Below are 21,041 nucleotides of genomic sequence, written 5' to 3' on the forward strand. Positions count from 1 at the left end.
CCGCCCCCCTCCCTCGCTCTTTCCTTATATATATGTATATAATAGAATCCCTTCCTCGCGCGCTCCCTAGCAGACTGCTTGTCGCTTTGATCCCCCCCTCTTAACAACAGCTGACGTCACCGCGCGTACCCACTCCACCTCCTCCTCCTCCTCCTGAGCGCGCGCTCGCCGGTAAACTTTGTGTGTGTGTGTGTGTGTGTGTGTGTGTGTGTGTGTGTGTGTGTGTGTGTGTGTGTGTGTGTGTGTGTGTGTGTGTCTTGAGCGCGAGGCAGGGGTTTTTGTCTCGCGGGGGGAAGCACTCTGTTCTTCAGAGGGCTCGCGCACACCGGAGGAGCAGCAGCACGCGGCAGCAGCAGCAGCCCCCGCGAGAGGAAAGTGATTTAAAAAGCACCGACCGTCGCCTTGTGTCGCCCGTTTCCTCCACCACACCGCGTCACTTCTGCGGCGTCACACTCTGAAAATTATCGCAACATTAAGGCAGAAGTGAAAGGCACCATGGAGGACCAGCTGCTGTGCTGCGAGGTGGACTCCATCAGGAGAGCCTACCAGGACGTCAACCTGCTCAACGACCGGGTCCTCCACACCATGCTGAAGGCAGAGGAGACCTACCTGCCGTCGCCCAACTACTTCAAGTGTGTTCAGAAGGAAATTGTTCCTAAAATGAGGAAAATAGTTGCTACCTGGATGTTGGAGGTTGGTTGTAGCTACTTTACTTCAACTTTCCCTCTGTGTCTGAGTGACGCTGCTAACTGCCGCTAGCTGGTCTGTGTAGTCCACCTTAGACCGTGATGGTCCGGTCCTAATGTTAAAGTTTGGGGCTGTGAGAGGCTCCTGTCTGTTATTTCACTGCTTGTTACATAAACGCTGTGAAAACTATGTCCTCATAAGTGCTGGGTGGTCCGTCGGCCTGGCTGTAAGAGCAGATCCAGACCGCCTTCAGCTCCACCGTAAATACATTTATTATTGATTATTCCTCTGCCTATATTTTCCACAAGGTTATGAAATGTAATTACACGGGGAAAATATTCCTAAATAACAGCAATGTACACGTATGCAGTCCGGCCCGTGCCAGTAGCCTATTACGCGCCATCTTTGTTGTCGTATATGAGAAGGATTTTAATATCATTAAAAATCTATAACAGTGGGATCAATGACAGTAACTGGGTTAAATGTGGCAGAAATGAACGTGTGTCTCGGGCCTGGTCCAGACTATCTGCTCCAACTGGTTCCACTGGGATCAACTGGTGAAGTTTGTTTTGCTCCACAGGAGCCGCCGAGGTCCGTGAAGGTCGCTCAGGAAAAAGGACATTTATTAAAAGTGTAAAAGTGTTGGGTTGATTTAAACAGTCGGGTTTGATAAATTAGATGTTTTTTAACATTTACATACACTTTTGGACAGAATTTTCCCTCGTTTTATATTTTTAATTAATTTCTGAAATCGTGCATCTCGGAGTCGGAGGAAGCATCGCCTGCAGCACGTGAAAAAGCCCAGACAGAGAAATGATTTTTTTTTAAATTCATACAAACTACAATTCGACCCATTTGACTCTGATCCGATCAGGTGTTCGATGAGGATCATTTACATGCTAATTGTGCGCATCCTGATAATTTTTAAATATTTCTAAATATTTTTTGAAAAGATGACGAAGTTGAAATTAGAGAGTGAAACTTGCATCGACGCCACCTTTGTGTCTCAGTCAGAACTGACTGCAAACTAATTCCCGACTGTTTTCATGACTGCAGTACACTCACTTTCTCCTATAAACTCGTCACATTCTCACTTAAGACATTTTCAGTTGCATGTGAAATTAACTTTGCATTAAATAATCCCTCTATTTAAACTCTAAACTCCGAACGAATTAAACACACAAAATGTTGAATTTGTGGTAAATTCGTTCAGGAGGATTGTGAACGGCACTACTGTTGAATGCAGACAGACAAGCCTGTGGGGGTTAAGGCTTAATAATGCATATATAGATATATATGTGTGTATGTATGTATGTATGGGGGGAATTTTCTCCCAACAAGCAACAGCAACCTCTAAGTGCTTCTCTCACCTCCCAGGTCTGCGAGGAACAGAAATGTGAGGAGGAGGTTTTTCCCCTGGCTATGAACTATTTGGACAGATTTTTATCAGTGGAGGCCACCAGGAAAACACGACTACAGCTGCTGGGAGCTACGTGCATGTTTCTAGCATCCAAGATGAAGGAGACTGTGCCCTTAACGGCGGAGAAACTCTGCATCTACACGGACAACTCGGTCCAGCCTGGAGAACTCCTGGTAATTGAGTTGTGCAGACATGGATGTTGCATAACACATACAGTAGAGCAGCACTGCAGACCACATGGCCAGAACACAGAGTATTTACAGTCAATCTGGTTAGTCATTGTCACTGTGGAGGGGAGAGTGTTGATGGTGTTGAATGGACACGTATCAGTTGTGTGGTTGAAATAAAACAGTAGAAGCGTAGCTGTGGTGCAGCCGCTCTGAATGGCTGCCTGTGACTTTCCCATGGTGACTGGAAGGCCTCTCTGATTTCATGAATGGTCTCAGTGACTGCCAAGAAAACACTGACTCACTGTGACACCTGGTGGCCGTAAGGTAGAGGTGCAGACTGTTAGAAGACGCACAGTCACACACACTTTTCTCTGCTGTGACTCCATCAGATGAAGTCTAGGATACTTCACCAGGAATATAATCATATTCACATTAACTGATCCTGTTAGTTTACAGAAGAAAGAAACATGCACTGGTGTATTATACATATAGTATGTAGAGGTAATCATCATTAAAAAAAGACATGGGGAGTAGATATGTTGATAAGCAAATAAGTACATACCTTCATAATAGATAAACAGAGAGACAGAGAGCTGCAGCTGCAGGGACTAATTGTCAGAGCAGACGTAAGGAGGAGCACATGTCTCTCCAGCAGTAAGTGGGTCAGTGTGAGTGACTGACTGACTCTGGTCTGGTCCGTTCCACAGCAAATGGAGCTGCTGGTTCTCAACAAGCTGAAGTGGGACCTTGCTTCAGTCACACCTCACGACTTCATCGAGCACTTCCTGTCCAAGCTGAAGATCTACCCGTCCACCAAGCAGATCCTCAGGAAGCATGCCCAGACCTTTGTGGCGCTCTGTGCTACAGGTGAGACATGAACTACACACACACACACACACACACACACACACACACACACACACAGAGGTCATGTATCTACCTCTTTGCTGACTGGATTATGAATCTGATTTGTCATGGAAGCATACAGTGTATATTGTTCATTTAATATCCCCTGGTTCCTCTATACTTACCTATACTCTATATTTTATTAGAACTCAGTGATTCTTCTTCATATTATTGTTGTTATTATTATTAATATTATTATTATTCTAATTAGAGATGCACTAATCAATCAGCTGTGATCAGTGTGCCAGCCAAATTTAAAACTCATGCCTCATGCACCACATGATGGTTCCTGTCCTACACACACACACACACACACACACACACACACACACACACACACACACACACACACACACACACACACACAAAAAACATGGCATCGCCGTAGAAGTTCTTAACCGTGAGTGAAGAAGACACAAAGCTCGTATTCTGCGACACCTGTGCGGTCAAAGTCAGATGTGGAGGAACACCCATTCAGAACAACAAACTTAATCAGGCACTTAAACTCCATCACCTGCTGAACATGTCCGACTTCTAGAAGCTAGCAAAGGTAAAGCAGCTAAAACTAGGGCCTCACCTCTGATCTCACCCGTGCATGATGGCTATCTGCTGAACTGCTGCTGAGGCTCGACCATGTGCCTTTGATGATAATCAATAATAACAATCATCCATTGTTGATTAGCAGTCTAAAAAGTGAAGAGTTGCTGTCAGTTAAACTGCACTTGGTGCTTCTCTAGTTCTGATCATGGCTGCCATGATGTTATTATCAGTTAATAAATGTTCGGCGCAACAGACTTTTAAAGTTCTATGTTTATCTGCAGAGGTTCTAGGGTCAGTTTGAACTGTTAAATTTCAGGTCAATGATGAATAATGGTGAAGATGATCAGGAACTCACAGAGTATAAAACTGAATTTTCTGTTCATGTATGTGAAGTAAAGCAGACGTGGTGTTTGATGATTATTCATGTCCTAACATGTACCTTTGGCATTTCCGCAGATGTTAACTTCATCGCCAGTCCTCCGTCCATGGTGGCGGCAGGCAGTGTGGTTGCAGCTGTTCAAGGTCTCTACCTGAAGAGCCAAGACGCCTCCTTGTCCTCCCAAAACCTCACCAACTTCCTGTCGCAGGTCATTCGCAGTGACCCGGTATGACAAACACTCTCTCTGTTAAAATAAACAGTGTTGGTTCTTGAGGTTAGCGGTGCGGTGGTCTTGACTCTGATTCTGTACTTGCAGGACTGCTTGCGGTCATGTCAGGAGCAAATCGAGTCTCTGCTGGAGTCCAGCCTGCGGCAGGCTCAGCAGCTCAGCAGCAGCACAGAAACCAAACGTGTGGACGAGGACGTGGACCTGTCCTGCACGCCGACAGACGTCAGAGACATCAACATCTGAGACGACGGAGAGCTATGTAACACCAAGACCTGACGATCGAGGGAAAGTTGTGGATAGGTGGTGGTGATGGGAGGGCTGGGGGGGTGTGCCTCCTCTGAACTCAGCCTCCCCTCCTCCTCCTCCTCATCCTTCTTCCTCCCGGTGGGCTGCTATCGTGGCCGACATGTCACTCGCATACATGCTGTCTGCTACGACTGCCGAGACGGGACAGAGCGCCCCCCGCCCCGCAACAACACCCCAAGTCACATTTCCTGCCAGTGTCCCCTCCCAACCTGGGAAATGAAATGAACACTACAGAAGTGTAGCGGAGAAAAGAGACACTGATGAGCGCCGTGGGCTGGAGCTAAAGCCACAAACAAACATTTTACTAGATATTTTTTCTTATTCCCACAAATATTAAACTAGGAATCTTTCAATTACCGCAGAGTCAACCTGCCTACTAAAACATCCCAAAGTGTCGTGTACAGTAGGTTTGTAGTTTGTCGTCATCTGAATTCTGACATTTACTAATGAGAAGAGGCTTTTATTGTTTTCATTTCTTTTCTGTTGTATCTACAATGTGTTAGACTTCCTGTCCAAGCTGCCATGTTTGTCCTGTTGCAGTGCAGACACTCACACAGATATACCCCTGCTTGCTTATGTTTAGTCACTTTAATATATATCATGTTAGAGTTCTTTATCAGTTAGTGTTATACCTCTTTTCTTTTGTAAACCAAGTGTAGTGTGAGACGCTCTGTGTTTGTGACCTGGTGACTGTGGGTTTCTGATGTTCAGGTGTGGACATGATGACATTCACTTTACCCACCTCACCTTGCTGCAGTTTGATGAGATCAAATGGATGCAGATGCAAGCGGAGTCCACAGTCTGTGTGTTTTCTTTCTCTGTGTAGTTCAACCTGAAACCATTCCAACTTTGTTTTCTAAAAGAAGCACTTTTGGTCAGCACTGCTGGCTCGTCTAAAAAAAATCACAGTTTGAAAAACAATATGAAAACAGAGCCGGGGGTCTGAGCAGGAGTCATGTGGTCATAGAGTCAGAGCAGCACCTGGATCTGATTCGTCTGATGGGACAGAGACCAGTATGACAGAGAAACAGGACTGAATGCTAAGTCTCATGGAGCCAGTGTCTCGCCGTCACCGCCGTTCAAGTCTCAGATCTGAGTTTTAGTTCGACAAATGTTTCACACAGGCAAAGCCTCTCTCTCATATCATTGCTTCAGTTCAACCTCAGTGTGCAGAGCCACAAGCTTAAGGTCCAGGGGTAAACATAAAAAGAAGTATTATTTTTATATTGAAAATAATACTTTATTTTTATATAGTATTATTTATTTTTTTAGCGTGCATTTTGTAGTTTGATAACAAACTGTGGCTCCACCTACTGATGTTGAACTTGAGCAGTGAGGTCATTTCTGCCTCCAGAGCAGCCCTGCCCTCCAGATGTATTTGTGAAGCTAAAACTCCAGTCTGCCTGTAAATCGCCAGGACAGCGTCTCCTCCAGTGCTCCAGCTCAGTTCACATACTGCTCATGGATTCTGGGATGGGGATGAAGCTTAAAAAAAAGAGGAGTGTTGAGGCTATTGACGTGATTTTGCACAAACCTAAAAGACGTGGGTTGCGTTTCTTGGGGACTTGCCTAAAAAAAAAAGTGGAGCGCAAAGCTGGCAAGAGAACCGAGGGGAGAAAAGGCGGCAAAAAAGTGGCAAAAAGGGTGAAGGCTCAACAGCGAGGTGTGTCTTAACCCTGTAGAGTTCAAATCAGGGTTCCTACACAGGCCAGGGCCGACGTCAGGAGCAGGTAGATGTGTAGGGGGACTCTTCAAATCACACTCTAGAGGAAGGACCGAGTTCTGTCCAACTGTGTAGGAACCCTGTTCATTAGGTTTCTGATTGTACATTAAAGGATAGAGAGTAGGAGAGAAACACTCCTTGTATTCCGCTGCTATAGAAAGTAAATCCCAGCTACGTGTTTTAAAAAAAAAAAAAAAAAGAAAAAAAAAAAGATGACAGACGTAATGGATTAAAATCAATGCTTTTCTCCTGTTTGCTGCTATATTTTTGGATGTTTTTATACATATAAATGTCAATATACTGCTATTCTAGGTTTGAATTTTCTCATAGAAAATTGTGTTATTGACATCCTCATTTGTTGCTTTTATGTAGATTCTATGTGATCAGTTTTTTTTGGTTTGTAATTACGTTAATATGATTCTCCGTACTATTCCAAAAAAAACAAGGAAAAATGAGACAATGTACAGAAATGCTTTGATCCACAATACCTCATGTGACAGTCAAGATCTATCTCTAATTTGTAGTCTTTTTATTTGTTTAGTTGTTATTCTATTCTACTTGTTGGTTCAGTGCCTACTAGCTCTGTTAAACCTGCTTGAGATGAAGCATCCGTGATGGAGAGCCGCGAGTCCAGGGCATGCTTTGATACTGGTGCCATAACAGAAAATGGGATATGTATAACTCTGTTGAGTGTTAAGCTGTCTCGGTGAAAGAGACTTTATCCCCCCTTTAGGCCCATAGTGGCCTTCCTTCCTTCCCCCTTTTTATATTTATAAAAGAAAAAAAGCTTTGTGCTCCAAGTTTCAAACTGTCAGTGAGTTGATTTGAGTTTGTACATAGATTCAGTGTCATACTCAGTAAGCCATAGACTGTTTTTGTTTTTACAAATCATTCCACACAGTTGTGTCTACTTCATGCCAGTTGTCTGCAACTGGAACAAACAGTGTATTACTTGTGTCGACTACACAATAAAACATGTTTTAGATGTAGTTGGGTGTAGTCTGTTCTTTCCTGCAGGAGATGTTTGAATGAAGGGAACTCTGTGTGCTACTGATGCTGATCAATCTTGAACGCTTACTATTAGAGGCTTCATGCAGGGTTCATATTATATGAGTGAGGAGAGATGAGAAAGATCCCAGTGTTTATTACTTGTTCACATCATACAGTTAGCTGTGTGCATCCACAATATAATGCCATATCTATTAAATGTGGGTTCAGTGAACATGAATGTCACTGTATCATTATCATCCAAGCCAACAAATTAGATATATTCAGAATGAGTTTTCAATTGTAATTATGACATAAACCCATAGTATCTTGTTATAGTTATATTACATATTTGGGTTTATTCTCTCAAATTTTTAGAAAAAAAAAGTAAATTCAGAAAATTCAAAATTTCAAAGGTTAAAAATGTCTTGAATTTAGATTTTAAGATGCTCTGTAATTTGTAATTTTTAGTTCTGTTGACTTACTTATTTGAGTAACATTTCAGTAGAACTTCCCATGACTAGAGACACTCTAGGTAAATCTAAGTAGCATTAGCTAATGCTAATGCTAGCTAGTTTCTAACTTTAGCCTTAAGTTACAGTTCAGCTAACTAATGTCAGCTAGTTTCTAACTTTAGCCTTTAGTTGCGGTTCAGCTCACTAACATTAGTTAGTGCCCCCTTTCATTTCTAATGTTAGTTTGTCATTTCATTACCTCTCGTGGTCATGATATCTCAGTAACACCTTGCTGGAACTTCTTTAATTTTGGCACAAACATTCACTTGGACTCAAGGATGAACTGATTAGACTTTGGTGGTCAAAGGTCAAAGTCGCTGTGACCTCACAAAACACGGTTTTGGCCTGTTGAACACGATATTGCAGTAATGTCTTTAGAAAGGTCACGGTGAACTGACATTCTTGTGAATGCAATATATTCAGGAACATTCAGAATTTGATTACTTCTGTCAAACTGTGACATTAAAAGACACATTTTTGGCCATACCTCACAAATTCATTCACTAATTATGACACAATTTAACTCAAATGTCCATAAGGATAAAATTAAGTGAAAATATTTTGTATCCAAAAGGTCAAAGGTCAACTTAATTGTGACATCATAATGTTCTGCAAAAACACTTCTGGACATTATTCAACACTGTAAGGAGAGACTGTGACCGTTCCTGTGACTGGCTGTTTGGCGGAGACAAACAGACACAAGGAGCTATATCATAGTGTGACTGTATTTTAGATCACCAGTCCTTTGATTTTTATAACAAAGTTTCCAATTAGTCAATGGGGGCTAGTGATGGATCGATAGATAGACTAGATAGATAGATAAATAGATAGATAGATAGATAGATAGATAGATAGATAGATAGATATGTAGATGAATCTCCTCCTGAAGATCCTCAGAAAGCAGGTGAAAGGTCTCTCTCTCCTTGTTCCAGGCTTCAATATTAATCTGTGCCTTCTTGGTGATGGGATCCATTTTCTCCTGCAGTGCTTCCATGTCGATCTGAGTCTGTCGCTCCCTCTTTTCAACCTGAGACATCTGTTTTGGGTGGATGGTCATCTCCTGCCTCAGTTGTGTCTTCTGTGCCTCACAGACCTCTTCCTCTCGCAGAGGCAGATTGTAGGCATTCTTCTTGTCTTGCCATGTGCACAAAGTCTGGGTTCCCTTTTCAGGCACTTTAGGGAGTGACAACTTTCTTTCTTTTTCAACGCACCTTTCCATCCCCAACTTCTCCCTTCTCCAGCCAGAACTTGCGACTCAGCCTGGAACTCTCACTCAGCTCTGTGCCCGTTGTTATTTCAGACACAGTGCTGGTGGGCTGTGTCTGTTCATGAATTTTTTTCTCATAGTTTCATAGTCTGACTCAGACTCATTGTCTGCAGTGGTGATTTGCTCATGGAAATCTGTCTCATCTGCATCCCTTATTTCAGGGACACTGCTGGTGTCTTGCTGGCCCATCAAGTCATTCAGGTTTTTCTACAAAGCCTCCGTCCTGGCAGCTAGGTCTGTATTTTTCAGGCAGAGGGCCTTGTTTTCATGGAGTAGGACCATACTAGTTTTGTGAATCAATTCAAAATCATTGAGTGCTGTGTTGTCCTCCTGACATTCTGTTTTGTAATTGTTTTGGATCAACATGTTAAGAAGTTCTAATACAAATGAATTAAAATACATTTTTGGCAGAGCCCAAGAGGAATGAAGGCAAAATTGATTTGAAAAACAGAAAGGTTTGACTAATTAAAGTATAATGACAAGTCCAAAAAGAACCAACTGCAACAAAAGTGAGTACACCCTTCATTACTGAGATCCCATTCTTTTACTTTTTTAATGTTTTGTATGTCCGCCTTTATTATTGATGACAGATTTTATCCTCCTGGACATGGATGACACCAGTCTGACACAAGTCTGGTGAGAGATGTTCTGTCATATTCTTCAAAGATGATTCTGTTCAGCTGCTCTGTGCTGGAGGGTTGCAGCTTGGTAAAAGATAAAAGGTAAAAGCCTTCAGGTGAGAACGATCTTCCAGAATTTCCTCCGATGAAGAAACCATATTTTGAGATGAGACCAGAGCACAGGTGGACTTAAAACCTGGTTGGCTGTTGAACCATCAAAATATCGTGTATACAGTGTATACCAGCTCCATCAGGGTCATTCATGCGGCTGATCTCAGTGGATCCATCGAAGGCTGAATTTCTTTCCCAGTCAATACTGGTCTTGCTTTAGATGGAGAACCCTACGAGCTGCTAAAGGGGCACGCTGGACCCAGAACTGCTTTTTCTTCTCCTCCATGTGTCAGTAACTTGATGGTTCATAATGTTACATGTCTGTTTTTTAATTAGTGACAGCTGCAGTAGACATGATAATGTTGGTTAACTTGCTGTTACCCGTATTATAAATGTGTTTGGCAGATGTTGCTATCGCTAGCTGGCTAATTGTCAGTATTGCTGTGGAGCATATCACAGTAATGCTAGCGTGGGCTAATGGTTGTAGCCGGTTGTGGCCGGTAGTCTTGTGGCAGCGAATATATAGCCCTTAAAATACTATTGCTTGATTTTTCTGAGTGCGCTTGGGATTCATTGTTGTGATGGAAAAATCCTCTCATGTCAAGCTTGTTGAGACTGCAGTCATCTTCTCATTCAGTATTTGGCCACAAACTTCTGTTGCATTTTGCACTTTGCGGCTTTTCAATGTCTGTTTTTAATTATACAGAACATCAAATATCCTACACTGTACGTGGTTTTGTGTAATTGGTTAAAACACCAGGGCACTGGTTTTTAACAAACTGAAGTATAAAGTGCATTTGTTTGGGACTATTTTCAGCTGCACATGAATACACACTTGTTCTTCCAATGAATATTTGGGGCAGAGGGATGGTGTGTATGGGACTGACACTACAGTAGCTGTACTCATTTTTAATGAGCCTTTTCATGGGATCTGTTGAGAATGAGAGAAATTTAGATTATCACCAGACTAGAGACCAATAACTAATGCTGCTCTGCTGTGTTCAGTTCATTTACACACAACATAATGACACTGAATACAATGAGAAAACTCAGACCAAAGCTGAAATCACTGCATGATTAAACATTTCATTTATCCACAACAAATTTATGAATCATTTGATTTATTAATTAAGCAAGTACTTTAAATATTTAAGCAGTTCTAGAGGTCTCTAGGCTTAACAACCACTCAGAGCGCTTTCCACTACAAGTCACATTAACCCATTCACTGTCATTTATACAGTGCATCTCTATCACACACACTCACACACCGATGTTACATCAGGGGCAGTTTGGGGTTCAGCATGTTGCCCTTCAACATGTGGACCGGAGGAGCCGGGGGTCGAATGGACCCACCTGGTTCCAGCTTCCTCTCTGCGAGGACTGTAAGCTGAGAGCCTGAGCCTCGGCCTAGTCAGACAAAACATGTTTAAAAACACGCAAGGACATTTTGATTGTTTAATTATTGAAAATGACTAAATATTCTGTAATGATGAAAATAAAGTTTGGATATTTCATGTGAGATCCTCTGAAAACAGCTGCAGCAAAGACAAGCAGAGTTGGCCTTAGCTGATCATGTTCCTACCTTTTTATTCTGTTGTTCCTTTAGCTGTGAGATGTTCTGATGTTATAGTACGAGCAGAGACATGACACACTGAGTCCATGTCCACATGAATGCGTCCTCAGTGTAAACTGCATCTGTCCCTCCTCTGTAAACACGCAGGGGAAGATTTAGAAAATGCTCACATTGTTGCAGACAAAGGAAACAGTGTGTAAATGGAGCTGACACACTGAGGCTTTTTCACCTGTTTAGATGACAGTGCATCATGCTCACTTCTTTAAATTGTTACTATATCTAATAGCAAAATCTCTATTTTAATATACAATAAAATTTTGTCTGTAATTTTATCTTTATTTGTTTGTTGTAAAGTGTACATATTTGTGAGGTCCATTAGAGGGGGAACAAGTCAGACCGGGGTTGTATCCCCCAGGTGAGTGTGTGAGTGTGAGATCTGTAAATATTAATATACTAATGTATATAGTCTGAGAGAGAAAGTAACTATATTGACTTACACTATGATTCTATGTGTCAGCTGTGTCTTTAAATAAATTATAGTTGAAAGATTTCAGTCTGGTTAGAGTTAAACTATTAGGCCATATGATTTATTTATTTACACTTCACTCATTAGTATTTTAAGTTTCCTTTGATGATGGTTTTCTTTTGGACTCAATAATTTTATTGAGACCAGACTTTCATCCCCCAGATCCTGAATTTCTTGTTAGCAATAATAAAAAAAAAGTTATTGAATCGACATTGGAGCTGTCTTTGTCTCTTCGCTGGAGTCAGCCAGTCACCAGCCAGCTGTTGCTTCAACATCATCTTCTACACAACGCAGAGCCTGGAACTGTCATGTTGAAAAAGAGATTTAACGGGGTGTTGTAAACTGTATATTCATGAGCAGACTGAACCCTGTTACATGTGTGTGAACAGTGACCTCATCTCTTAATTGGCTCCTTTAATTCCATAAATTACCCATGAGGTCTCTGTGGTGTTGGAGAATCCAAGATGTCCAGGTCCTCGTTAGTGGGGAGACGACATCCTCTCAGACGGACGTGGAGAAACCAAAGAACACTTCTCACTGTCTGTCGGTCAGTTTTTAATCCCACACATCATAACACCTCAGTCTGTAAAGTGCAACCTGGGTATTAATACACACAGGGAAGTGTCACATCAGAGTTACATCAGAGAAATGCTGATTGAGTCAGTCCATCATTTTATGATGGCTCCTGCTTTTTCTACTGCTACAGTTTGCTACATTATCATCACATTCAACCCTGTCATAAACACACACACAACACTTTTTATTCTGCTACAATCTCTTTGTATAAATTCTGCTAATTTCCTCCTGCTCACATTTAAAGTTCTGTCTGATAGTTATTGTTTGGCTAATGATTAACAGGAGTGTGTGTGTGTCTGTGTGTGTGTGTGTGTGTGTGTGTGTGTGTGTGTGTGTGTGTGTGTGTGTGTGTGTGTGTGTGTGGCGTGCGTTGTCGTGTGCGTGTGTGTGTGTGAGTGAGACAGTACTCATTGATTTGTTATGCAAGGAATGTCTTTGATGGGGCTTCAGTGTGGAGGAAAAGGCGTGAAAGTCTAATCCTTTCCCACAGGCCTGCCAGTGCCAGCTCAACCAGCAGCAGACAAAGAAGCTCAACACACACACACACACACACACACACACACCAACATACAACACGTACAACAGCCGGCTGTTGGGTTACACCATGCTTTTTCTATGCATGTGCGTCTATCTTTGTCTGCTGATATTTTCACTTGATACCCTCAACACACACACACACACACACACACGCTCTCCTATGTCCACTTCAACTGATTTAAGTAAACCACATTTTATACCAACAGTATGGAGGGTTTTTGGTGCAAATATTAATCATTTATTGTATTTTATAATTGTACCTTTACATTGTTCAGCCTGTTGAAAGGAAGTTTCATATGTATTTGAGAAGAAGCTAAAAGTATCCAAAATAAAGAAAATGCTTCATTTATTTTTGTACTTCTTTTGTTTTCATTGGTTAAGATAATGTTGTCATGGAGATCTGGTACGTTGGTGACATCACTTCAACATGGTCAGTGTTGAGCCGGTCTTCACATTCTGGTCCAGCACATTTGACAAGGACACCGGCAACCGGAAATCCACCGTACGAACACAACAACACACACACACTCTGTTTGTGAGAGTTTCAATTAAAGTCCCTTTTCCACTGGTCAAAAAACCCACTAAGATCATCAGGCTTCTGGCAGTAATGGAAAGGGGTTCAATTGCCATTCACAGCCAGGTCAAATGACATGGGTTTTTATTGGTGATTTTTATCGATCAGCATTGATGTAAACATAACACCTAGGTGAGCCCTTTCATTTTCACCTCTTTTCCTGCTGCAGTGTCTCAGAGCACAGACACTGTAGACACACCTGTCACCTGTCCAGCACGGTGCTGTTAAACCAGAGACACTGAGGCTACACCTTCCTCTGAGAGTGAAGCTGCAGCCCTGAAATAAGTTTTGAAAACACACCATCACTGATCGAAGCCTCTGACACTTTTACAGGAGCTCCAGCTCAGTAAGTGCATGTGATGACATCACTCTTAACAGTTGTGTGTCCTCAGTCCAAACAGAAAGACAAACTCCACTGGCAGAGGAAAAGGGCTCAATCGACTTTAATTAGTGGATTTACCCACGTTCAAAAAGCCTGATTATACCTGCTAATGTTGGTGGAGAAAGGGTATAAGAGACGTCACATAGGAGATAATGAACAAGCCAACAGTTAACCTAGATGATCTAAACCTCTTCATCCAGAGGTGATACTGACAGTGGGTGCGCCTGAAACACCACTCATCCCTCACTGCAGGAAAACAGTGTGTGGACACAACTACGGCAGCCACTATGGGTCAATGTAAAACCATAAGCTGATCTGTAAACTGTGATCGATGTTTATTACATTAATTAATATGTTGATAGATTGACAGACCTGGGGGTTTCTAGCCTGTCTGAGTGTGTGACCGCTCGTGTTGTTGCTGTGACTTCACTGAGCAGACCTCATCTGCACAGCTACCTGATCACAGTGGAACTCCTCTCTGGAACCAGAACCACCAAAGACATTTAGGGGCCTTAAACACTACCATCAAACAATACAAATACATTGAGTCATTCTTAAAAATATGAGTATAGAAATAATTGAAATTAACTACAGAAAGGTGTATCAGTGTGATATCAATGGCATTACAAAGTGGTCTAATGAAAACAACAGCCAACATAAAATATTTAATCTGTAATGTAATGTAAAGTAAACTTTTGAATTCCTTCTCCAACCACGCCTTGAAGAAGACCCTGTAGGGATCGATACCGCTCGACGCTTTTACTCCCTTTTTCGGGATCTTTGTTCTGGATTTTCACTCCAATACACCCTAACTAAATAAAGGCATTTTAATTGTATCCTTGGCTCTGTGCGAGTGTGCCTGAAGTTAACTCTACAGCTTCTTATTGTGTCTTTACTTTAAGAGCACCTTTCACCTGGAGACTCACTACGACATAACTGAGAGCACCCGGTATTTTTCTTTGCAAACTTTAATTACCTGTTGTTACAAAGTGAGTTACATAAAAACAAAAATCCACATTGACCACGTTAATGCTCCCCAATAACAAACAACTGTGCAACATACTTATTTACAAAATAACCTGCTAATTAAATGAACGACAAAGACCTCATATTTAATAATTCAGTTCGTTGGCTCCTCCTGGTTCAATAACCTCCAAACTCCAAATAAAACAAACATAATAAATTACCAACTACCAACAATCATACGTTTCAAATATTTTCTTTAGTTTGTGAGAAATATCTGTTAAATATCAGGGATCTGAAAGTCCATACAGTCAGTAATGATTTAATGTCTGAGATCTCAGAGTTAGTCACAGTCAGTTCCTTCTGCACCACACACTGTCCTGCCGCCCTAAATACTCGCTAGAGCACCAAATGTGGACTCATCCGCTGCTTAAAATAGTCCCTAACAAATGCTCTATTTCTACTGTTTGAGTAAGAAAGGAACTACAGAGGCAGTTTCAGTAGAAATCACAGCTGTGAACATGTTGACATTCAGACCCCTGATGACTAAGGAGTCATCACATGAACCTTGGTAGAAACAATTTGAACAAAATAGACGAACAAAAACAACTCAAGGCCCACTTATTGCTTTTTTCGGTGCTTTCAACCACCAGAGTTTTTTTCCTGTCATGTCATGTTGTCATCATCATCATCATCACATGACCTGCCTATGGAACTTTGGCCAATTGTGCAAAGTGCTGACGAAATCCATGAGATGAAAACACTAGAAAAAGCCACTAAAAGCCCTTTTTACACTGGACAAAAAACACACTAACACTAACAACTGGCTTTTGTTTTCAGTGTGAAAGAGAACAATCAGCATTCAGTCCCAGGTCACATGACTCTGCAGTAACCTCAGGTGTTTATCAAGCTTCAACCTCTAAAGCTGAAACATGAAGCATCAACACTGAAGAACCAAAACCTGCAGTTCCTCTAATGACCACTAGAGTCTGGCTCCAACAGTGAGTCAGTCCCCATAGACTCCCATGTTAAAATGTCCAACTTTACAGCAGAAATAAACATGTTTACAGCCTGGTACAAAAACAGGTTTGGTCTCTAGAGCTAATTTCCTCCTTCATGACACCTGTTTATATAACTCACCTGTTTACATTTTATTAAGGCTTTTGTCAAGTTATGTAGAATTTTACAGAAACCTGTGGGTATGTCCATCTTTATTTACAGTCTACAGTTTATATCAGCTCCAGCTCCAATTATCAATGATTTAAACATGACACCAGGTGAACACTGTAAACACACCTGTCACCTATGCAGCATGGTGCTGCTAAACCTCCGTCTGAGATTGAACTGCAGCCCTGAGATAAGTTTTAAAAACACAAATTACTGTCTAAAGCGTCTCACACGGAGGCTCCGACACTGACTGGAGCACCAACCCAGGGATGAGACAGATCCATGTGTGTGTGTGTGTGTGTGTGTGTGTGCATGTGATGGCATCGCTCCCTGCACTCAGTCTGAACAGTGTGAAAGAATTCGATTGTCTTTTCTTAGCATTTTTTTTTTTTTTTTTTACATTTTAAAAACCTGTGTGTACGCACTGAGTTTGGTGTAAAATCACGTAAGTGGACCTTGAATTAAATGTTTTTCAACCACTTCTTGTTTCTTCAGAATCTCTGTCTCCACGGCGACAAATGAAAACGCTCCAAACCACATAAACATGATCTGACTGTAAATATATGACCAGCTGAATGAAAGCTGTTCTATCTAGAGTGTGTGTTAACTCAGAGGACAGTGTGTGTGTCTGCTGCTCTCTGCAGAGGCCCCCTCCCTCCCCCTGTTGGTGTGCTTGTGGTGAAATCTGAAGCCACCGTTTCATTCAGAGGGCTTTTCTGCTGCCGGCCGGCCGGACGGCTGCATTTGTCACCACTGCTTTTCATGTCACCACTCACCACCTGCTCCCCACATTCCTCCACATTCTCTCAAAGACCCCAGCCCCCCTCCTCCTCTCCCTCCTGCTCTTCCTCCTCATCTTTCTTCACTCCCCCTCCACCTCCTTCTCTCCTCCTTCCCTTCCTCCTATGATTATTCCTCCTCCTCCTCTAACTCCTTCCCCTCTCTCCTCCTTCTTCTCCTTCACTCCTTCCTTTTCTTCAGATTCTGCATCTGATAATTGTTCCCTCTGTCTCTGCCTTTGATTTTTTTTTTTGACTTTAAGAGGGTCCAAGTCTACTAAAACACTCATCTGAATGCAGCCTCTCTCATTTGGCCCCTGTCACACCTCAACCCCGTCCTCCCCCCCTGCCTCCCTCTTTCTCTTTTCTCTGTTTGCCTTCAGAAGCTGCCGACCAGAAGACAGCGTTCACCTGCTGCCTGACACTGCATAAACCAGCTGCTACTGTACCCCAGCGCACACACACACACACACACACACACACACACACACACACACACACACACACACACACACACACACACACACATACACACACACACACAGTCCTGTTGGGTTATTGTCAGTGAGTGTGGACATGGAATTGAAAGCGAGCCATCTGACAATGGCTGAAAAAGTCCCTGTGGTCGTCTGTGGTGCCTCCTGATGCTGCTGTTGTTGTTGTTGAGTGTGTGTGTGTGTGTGTGTGTGTACCAAGCAGCAGCACGTATACACTCTGTACATATACTGCTCACAGCAGAGGTTGGTGACCTGGTTTTATCCACAGGGAGGAACAGGAGTTTAACATTAACCAGTGGCTCCCCATCAGCAGAGACTAAGCCTGTTTGCAGTGTAGTGAGTGTGTAGCACATCATCATCGTCATCACAGCTAACACACTGTTGTTGTTCTCTGTTTCTCTTTGTTTCACTCACAATATAATTATTACAACTTGTGTGTGATTTCCACCATCATTTCTTCATGTGAACCACGAACCAAACACTCAACAGCACTAATATCACCTGTATCACTTACATACCATGTGACATAATAACTGCTGCTATGTCAGTTTAAAGTCATAATCTATAACTTTTCCTCATTAAAATATCTAAAACAACTAGACCTGTGTTCTATATGTTGTTGAGTGGTGTTCTCTAATGTGTCATTGGTCGCCTGTCAGTGACATCATATCCTCTATGATCATGTGTCAGTGTGTTTGTCTGACAGAAGCTCAACATTGACTTTTATCTAGTTTTAAGCCACATACACTTTTGACGGAGACGTCCTGTCCTGTGTCACTGAAGAGCGTCGCTGAATCTCTGCTTTTTAAAGGTAAACTGCTTTCTGGGTGTTTCTACTGGTTTTAATCCCCTGGTGTGTTTGTTGTGGAGAGGAGGACACCTCTGTGGAGAATTCAGCTGCTGGTAAAAACCTGCTGAACGTCTGCTTCATAAGTTATCAGAGAAACAATCAGAACAAAGGTTAGCATCAATCTCAGCTCCAACTCTTCCCTGAGTCTCTGTCCTCCGTACAGCGTCGCTCCAACACTGACTTTACATGTCAAACTGCTTCATTCAGTGTTTTTAACAGTTAGAATCACCAGGTCTGTTTGATTTCCTGAACCACTGATACTGAAGGAATCCAAACCGGGAGGAGCTTATGGTAATGGTGGTGAAGACAACAACTCCCATCGTCCCGCACTATTTCATGACATCACCGAACACTTGTCTCATTATTGTTTTGACTGAGAGAGCCCTGGAGGCAGAAGTTACAGGCTGTGTGTTTAACACATGATGATGTTAAGACGACTTTTTCTGAAATCATCTGTCAAATACACATGTACAAGACTGTGTATGATGTTTGTCATGTGAGAAACTAGAACTAATTAGTTTATGTTTATTGGACTTAAATACCAGTCACTCTTGATACAGTTCATTGATCTCTGTGGATCAGCCTGTTGGAGTGCTGAGACAAATCGAGCTGTTGTCTTTGTCCTGGCAGTTGCAGATTTATTGTCCTAGTAAAAAAAACCTACATGTGTCAACAACAACCTCAGTGAGGACACAAAGTGGAAACACTAAGAAGGAATTTCAAACTAAAAACAGTGAACACGTGATTTGTCTGAAAGCTGTGAAGCTCCTTCATGAGCTTTACTTTTTTTTTTTTTTTATCATGCACAAGATGAGAACTGTTGATTTAGTCAAACACTATGGCCACAGCAGAAGCAGATGATTACAGGGGCAATAAGTATTTTATTTTATTTTATTTTGAAACTTTATTTAATGTAATTTCAAGTATAGCAACATCTTACAACATGCAGCACCCATGAACCCCCGTCCTCATCCCAAACATACATAAGCAATAACCCAAACACACAAAACACAAATCACCATAAAATATCCCAATTATTCATTTCCATTGCTCCCTCTTGGCCACTTGGCTATTTGCAGTTGTGCATCGTGTTCAATATGTCCGCCCACAAAAGGCCAGAATTTCTCCACTGATCCTGAAGGCGAGTAACACGTTGTTTCCAGTGGTGTGTAACAACCCTCATCTGTGACTGACAGTTTCTGAACTTAATCAGAACCAATTGCAATAAACATATCCCTCCATTGGATTAGATAAACAACGATCCATCAGGGTGTAGGTCTCGTTTCAGAAATGGAAGCACGTGAAGTCAGAGGCTCTTCAAAAAATATATGTATTATAGTATAATAGTAATAAAAGTTCAGTCCAGTTGACCTTTGACCGGGGAAGTTTGGAGGCTCTCTGACGTCCAGCTCAGAGAGAGTTTTTATATTTGTGTTTCATCACTGCAGACAAATAACCAAACATCAGAGACGGGACGGTGTGCGACTGACAGCTCAGAGGTCAATGACAGTGACATGTTTGATTCAACTCTTCAACCTACAGCTGTGTGGACTGCTGTTGTTAGCCTGTTAGCCATGCTAGCTCCTGCAGGTGATGTTTACAACCCCACCCACACTACCTCCAGATCTTGCTCTGACTGCACCATCATGCTATATTTTGTGAAAGTGTTAGAACCTCTCGTCTTGTAAATGATTAATCAATTATCAAAATAATTGCTGATTAATTTTCTGTGGAATGATAGATCACAACTAATAGTGACTGTCCAGCCCCTGAACTACTGCTCTCAATCCACAGCTTTTACTTTGACATGTCAGATATACATGGACCTTTTAAATATGATCTATGACTTTATAACTTAGTTAAGAAACATGTTATACATTAGGTCATTATTATTATTATAGTTTATTTTTGCCCTTAATCAATGTGTCAGTGTCACAGATCATAAAACAGATGAGGCAACTCCAGTGGGGTGAATTTCTAACTCATGTTTTTTTTAATCTAATATTTACACCTGACTGTTCTGCATCAGTTTGTTCTTGTGTGTCAGACAGAGGCTGTGATTCTGGTGTAATCATTGACAGCAGCGCCCTCTACTGGCTCCTCGCTGGAATAGTTTAAAGCAACAGTTTTATCCTCCGTTCGGGTCATATTTTCTCTTTTTTTTGTCATCTTCAAAATGTCAAGAATCAAGTTTGTCACTAAACTCCTGCAGCCTGAGGACACATGATCCTGAGAGTTTGTATCTTATCACAACTGACAGAGCTGTGAACATAAATGAAAACATTCCCTGTGACATCTCATTATGATCAAAACTAAAGAGAGGACAACCATGATACAACAAGTCCAACGTCTAACAAGTGTTGTATGATGTAGAAGAGACCGGGGATGGTTGTAACATTTGACATTTCTGTCTGTATCTTTAAGCCAATTCCATTAAAATTCAATAACCACTTATATGTAGGTGATATTGAAAGATTTCTATTCAACACTTAATTGATTAACATAATTTGTGTGTCTGTGTGTGTGTGTGTGTGTGTGTGTAATGTTGTTACAAACAACCCAGACTCTTACAGCCATGAACAAGCTTAATCTACAGCTAACAGCTAAAACATTAGCAGTGACAACTAGCATGAAAATATCAACAGAAGAAGAAGAGTTAAACTTCAGAGCAGATATTGATATTACAAAAATAAATAAGGTAAAAAAAAAAATACTCTCTTACCTCAAAATGAGTTTTTCCTTCTAATGCAGTCTGTG

At 41.7% G+C, this 21,041-nt stretch overlaps 1 protein-coding gene across 1 annotated transcript; it reads left to right on the forward strand.

Moving 5' to 3' along the window:
- Window positions 1-247: 247 nt before the first annotated feature.
- On the forward strand, window positions 248-7,349 carry ccnd1 (cyclin D1). The gene is made up of 5 exons (XM_022744456.1): window positions 248-693; window positions 2,065-2,280; window positions 2,985-3,144; window positions 4,180-4,328; window positions 4,419-7,349. The coding sequence occupies exons 1-5, from the start codon at window positions 496-498 to the stop codon at window positions 4,572-4,574; spliced, it is 879 nt and encodes a 292-aa protein (XP_022600177.1). The 5' UTR covers window positions 248-495; the 3' UTR covers window positions 4,575-7,349.
- Window positions 7,350-21,041: the final 13,692 nt, after the last annotated feature.

This window comes from Seriola dumerili, unplaced genomic scaffold (assembly GCF_002260705.1).
Source record: "Seriola dumerili isolate Sdu_G_001 unplaced genomic scaffold, Sdu_1.0 BDQW01000003.1, whole genome shotgun sequence".
Taxonomy (NCBI): domain Eukaryota; kingdom Metazoa; phylum Chordata; class Actinopteri; order Carangiformes; family Carangidae; genus Seriola; species Seriola dumerili.

Coding starts and splice junctions, on each gene's coding strand:
- ccnd1 (XM_022744456.1), top strand. CDS start 496: ATGGAGGACCAGCTGCTGTGCTGCGAGGTGGACTCCATCAGGAGAGCC. Junction 694..2,064: donor TTGCTACCTGGATGTTGGAG/GTTGGTTGTAGC, acceptor CTCACCTCCCAG/GTCTGCGAGGAACAGAAATG. Junction 4,329..4,418: donor AGGTCATTCGCAGTGACCCG/GTATGACAAACA, acceptor CTGTACTTGCAG/GACTGCTTGCGGTCATGTCA.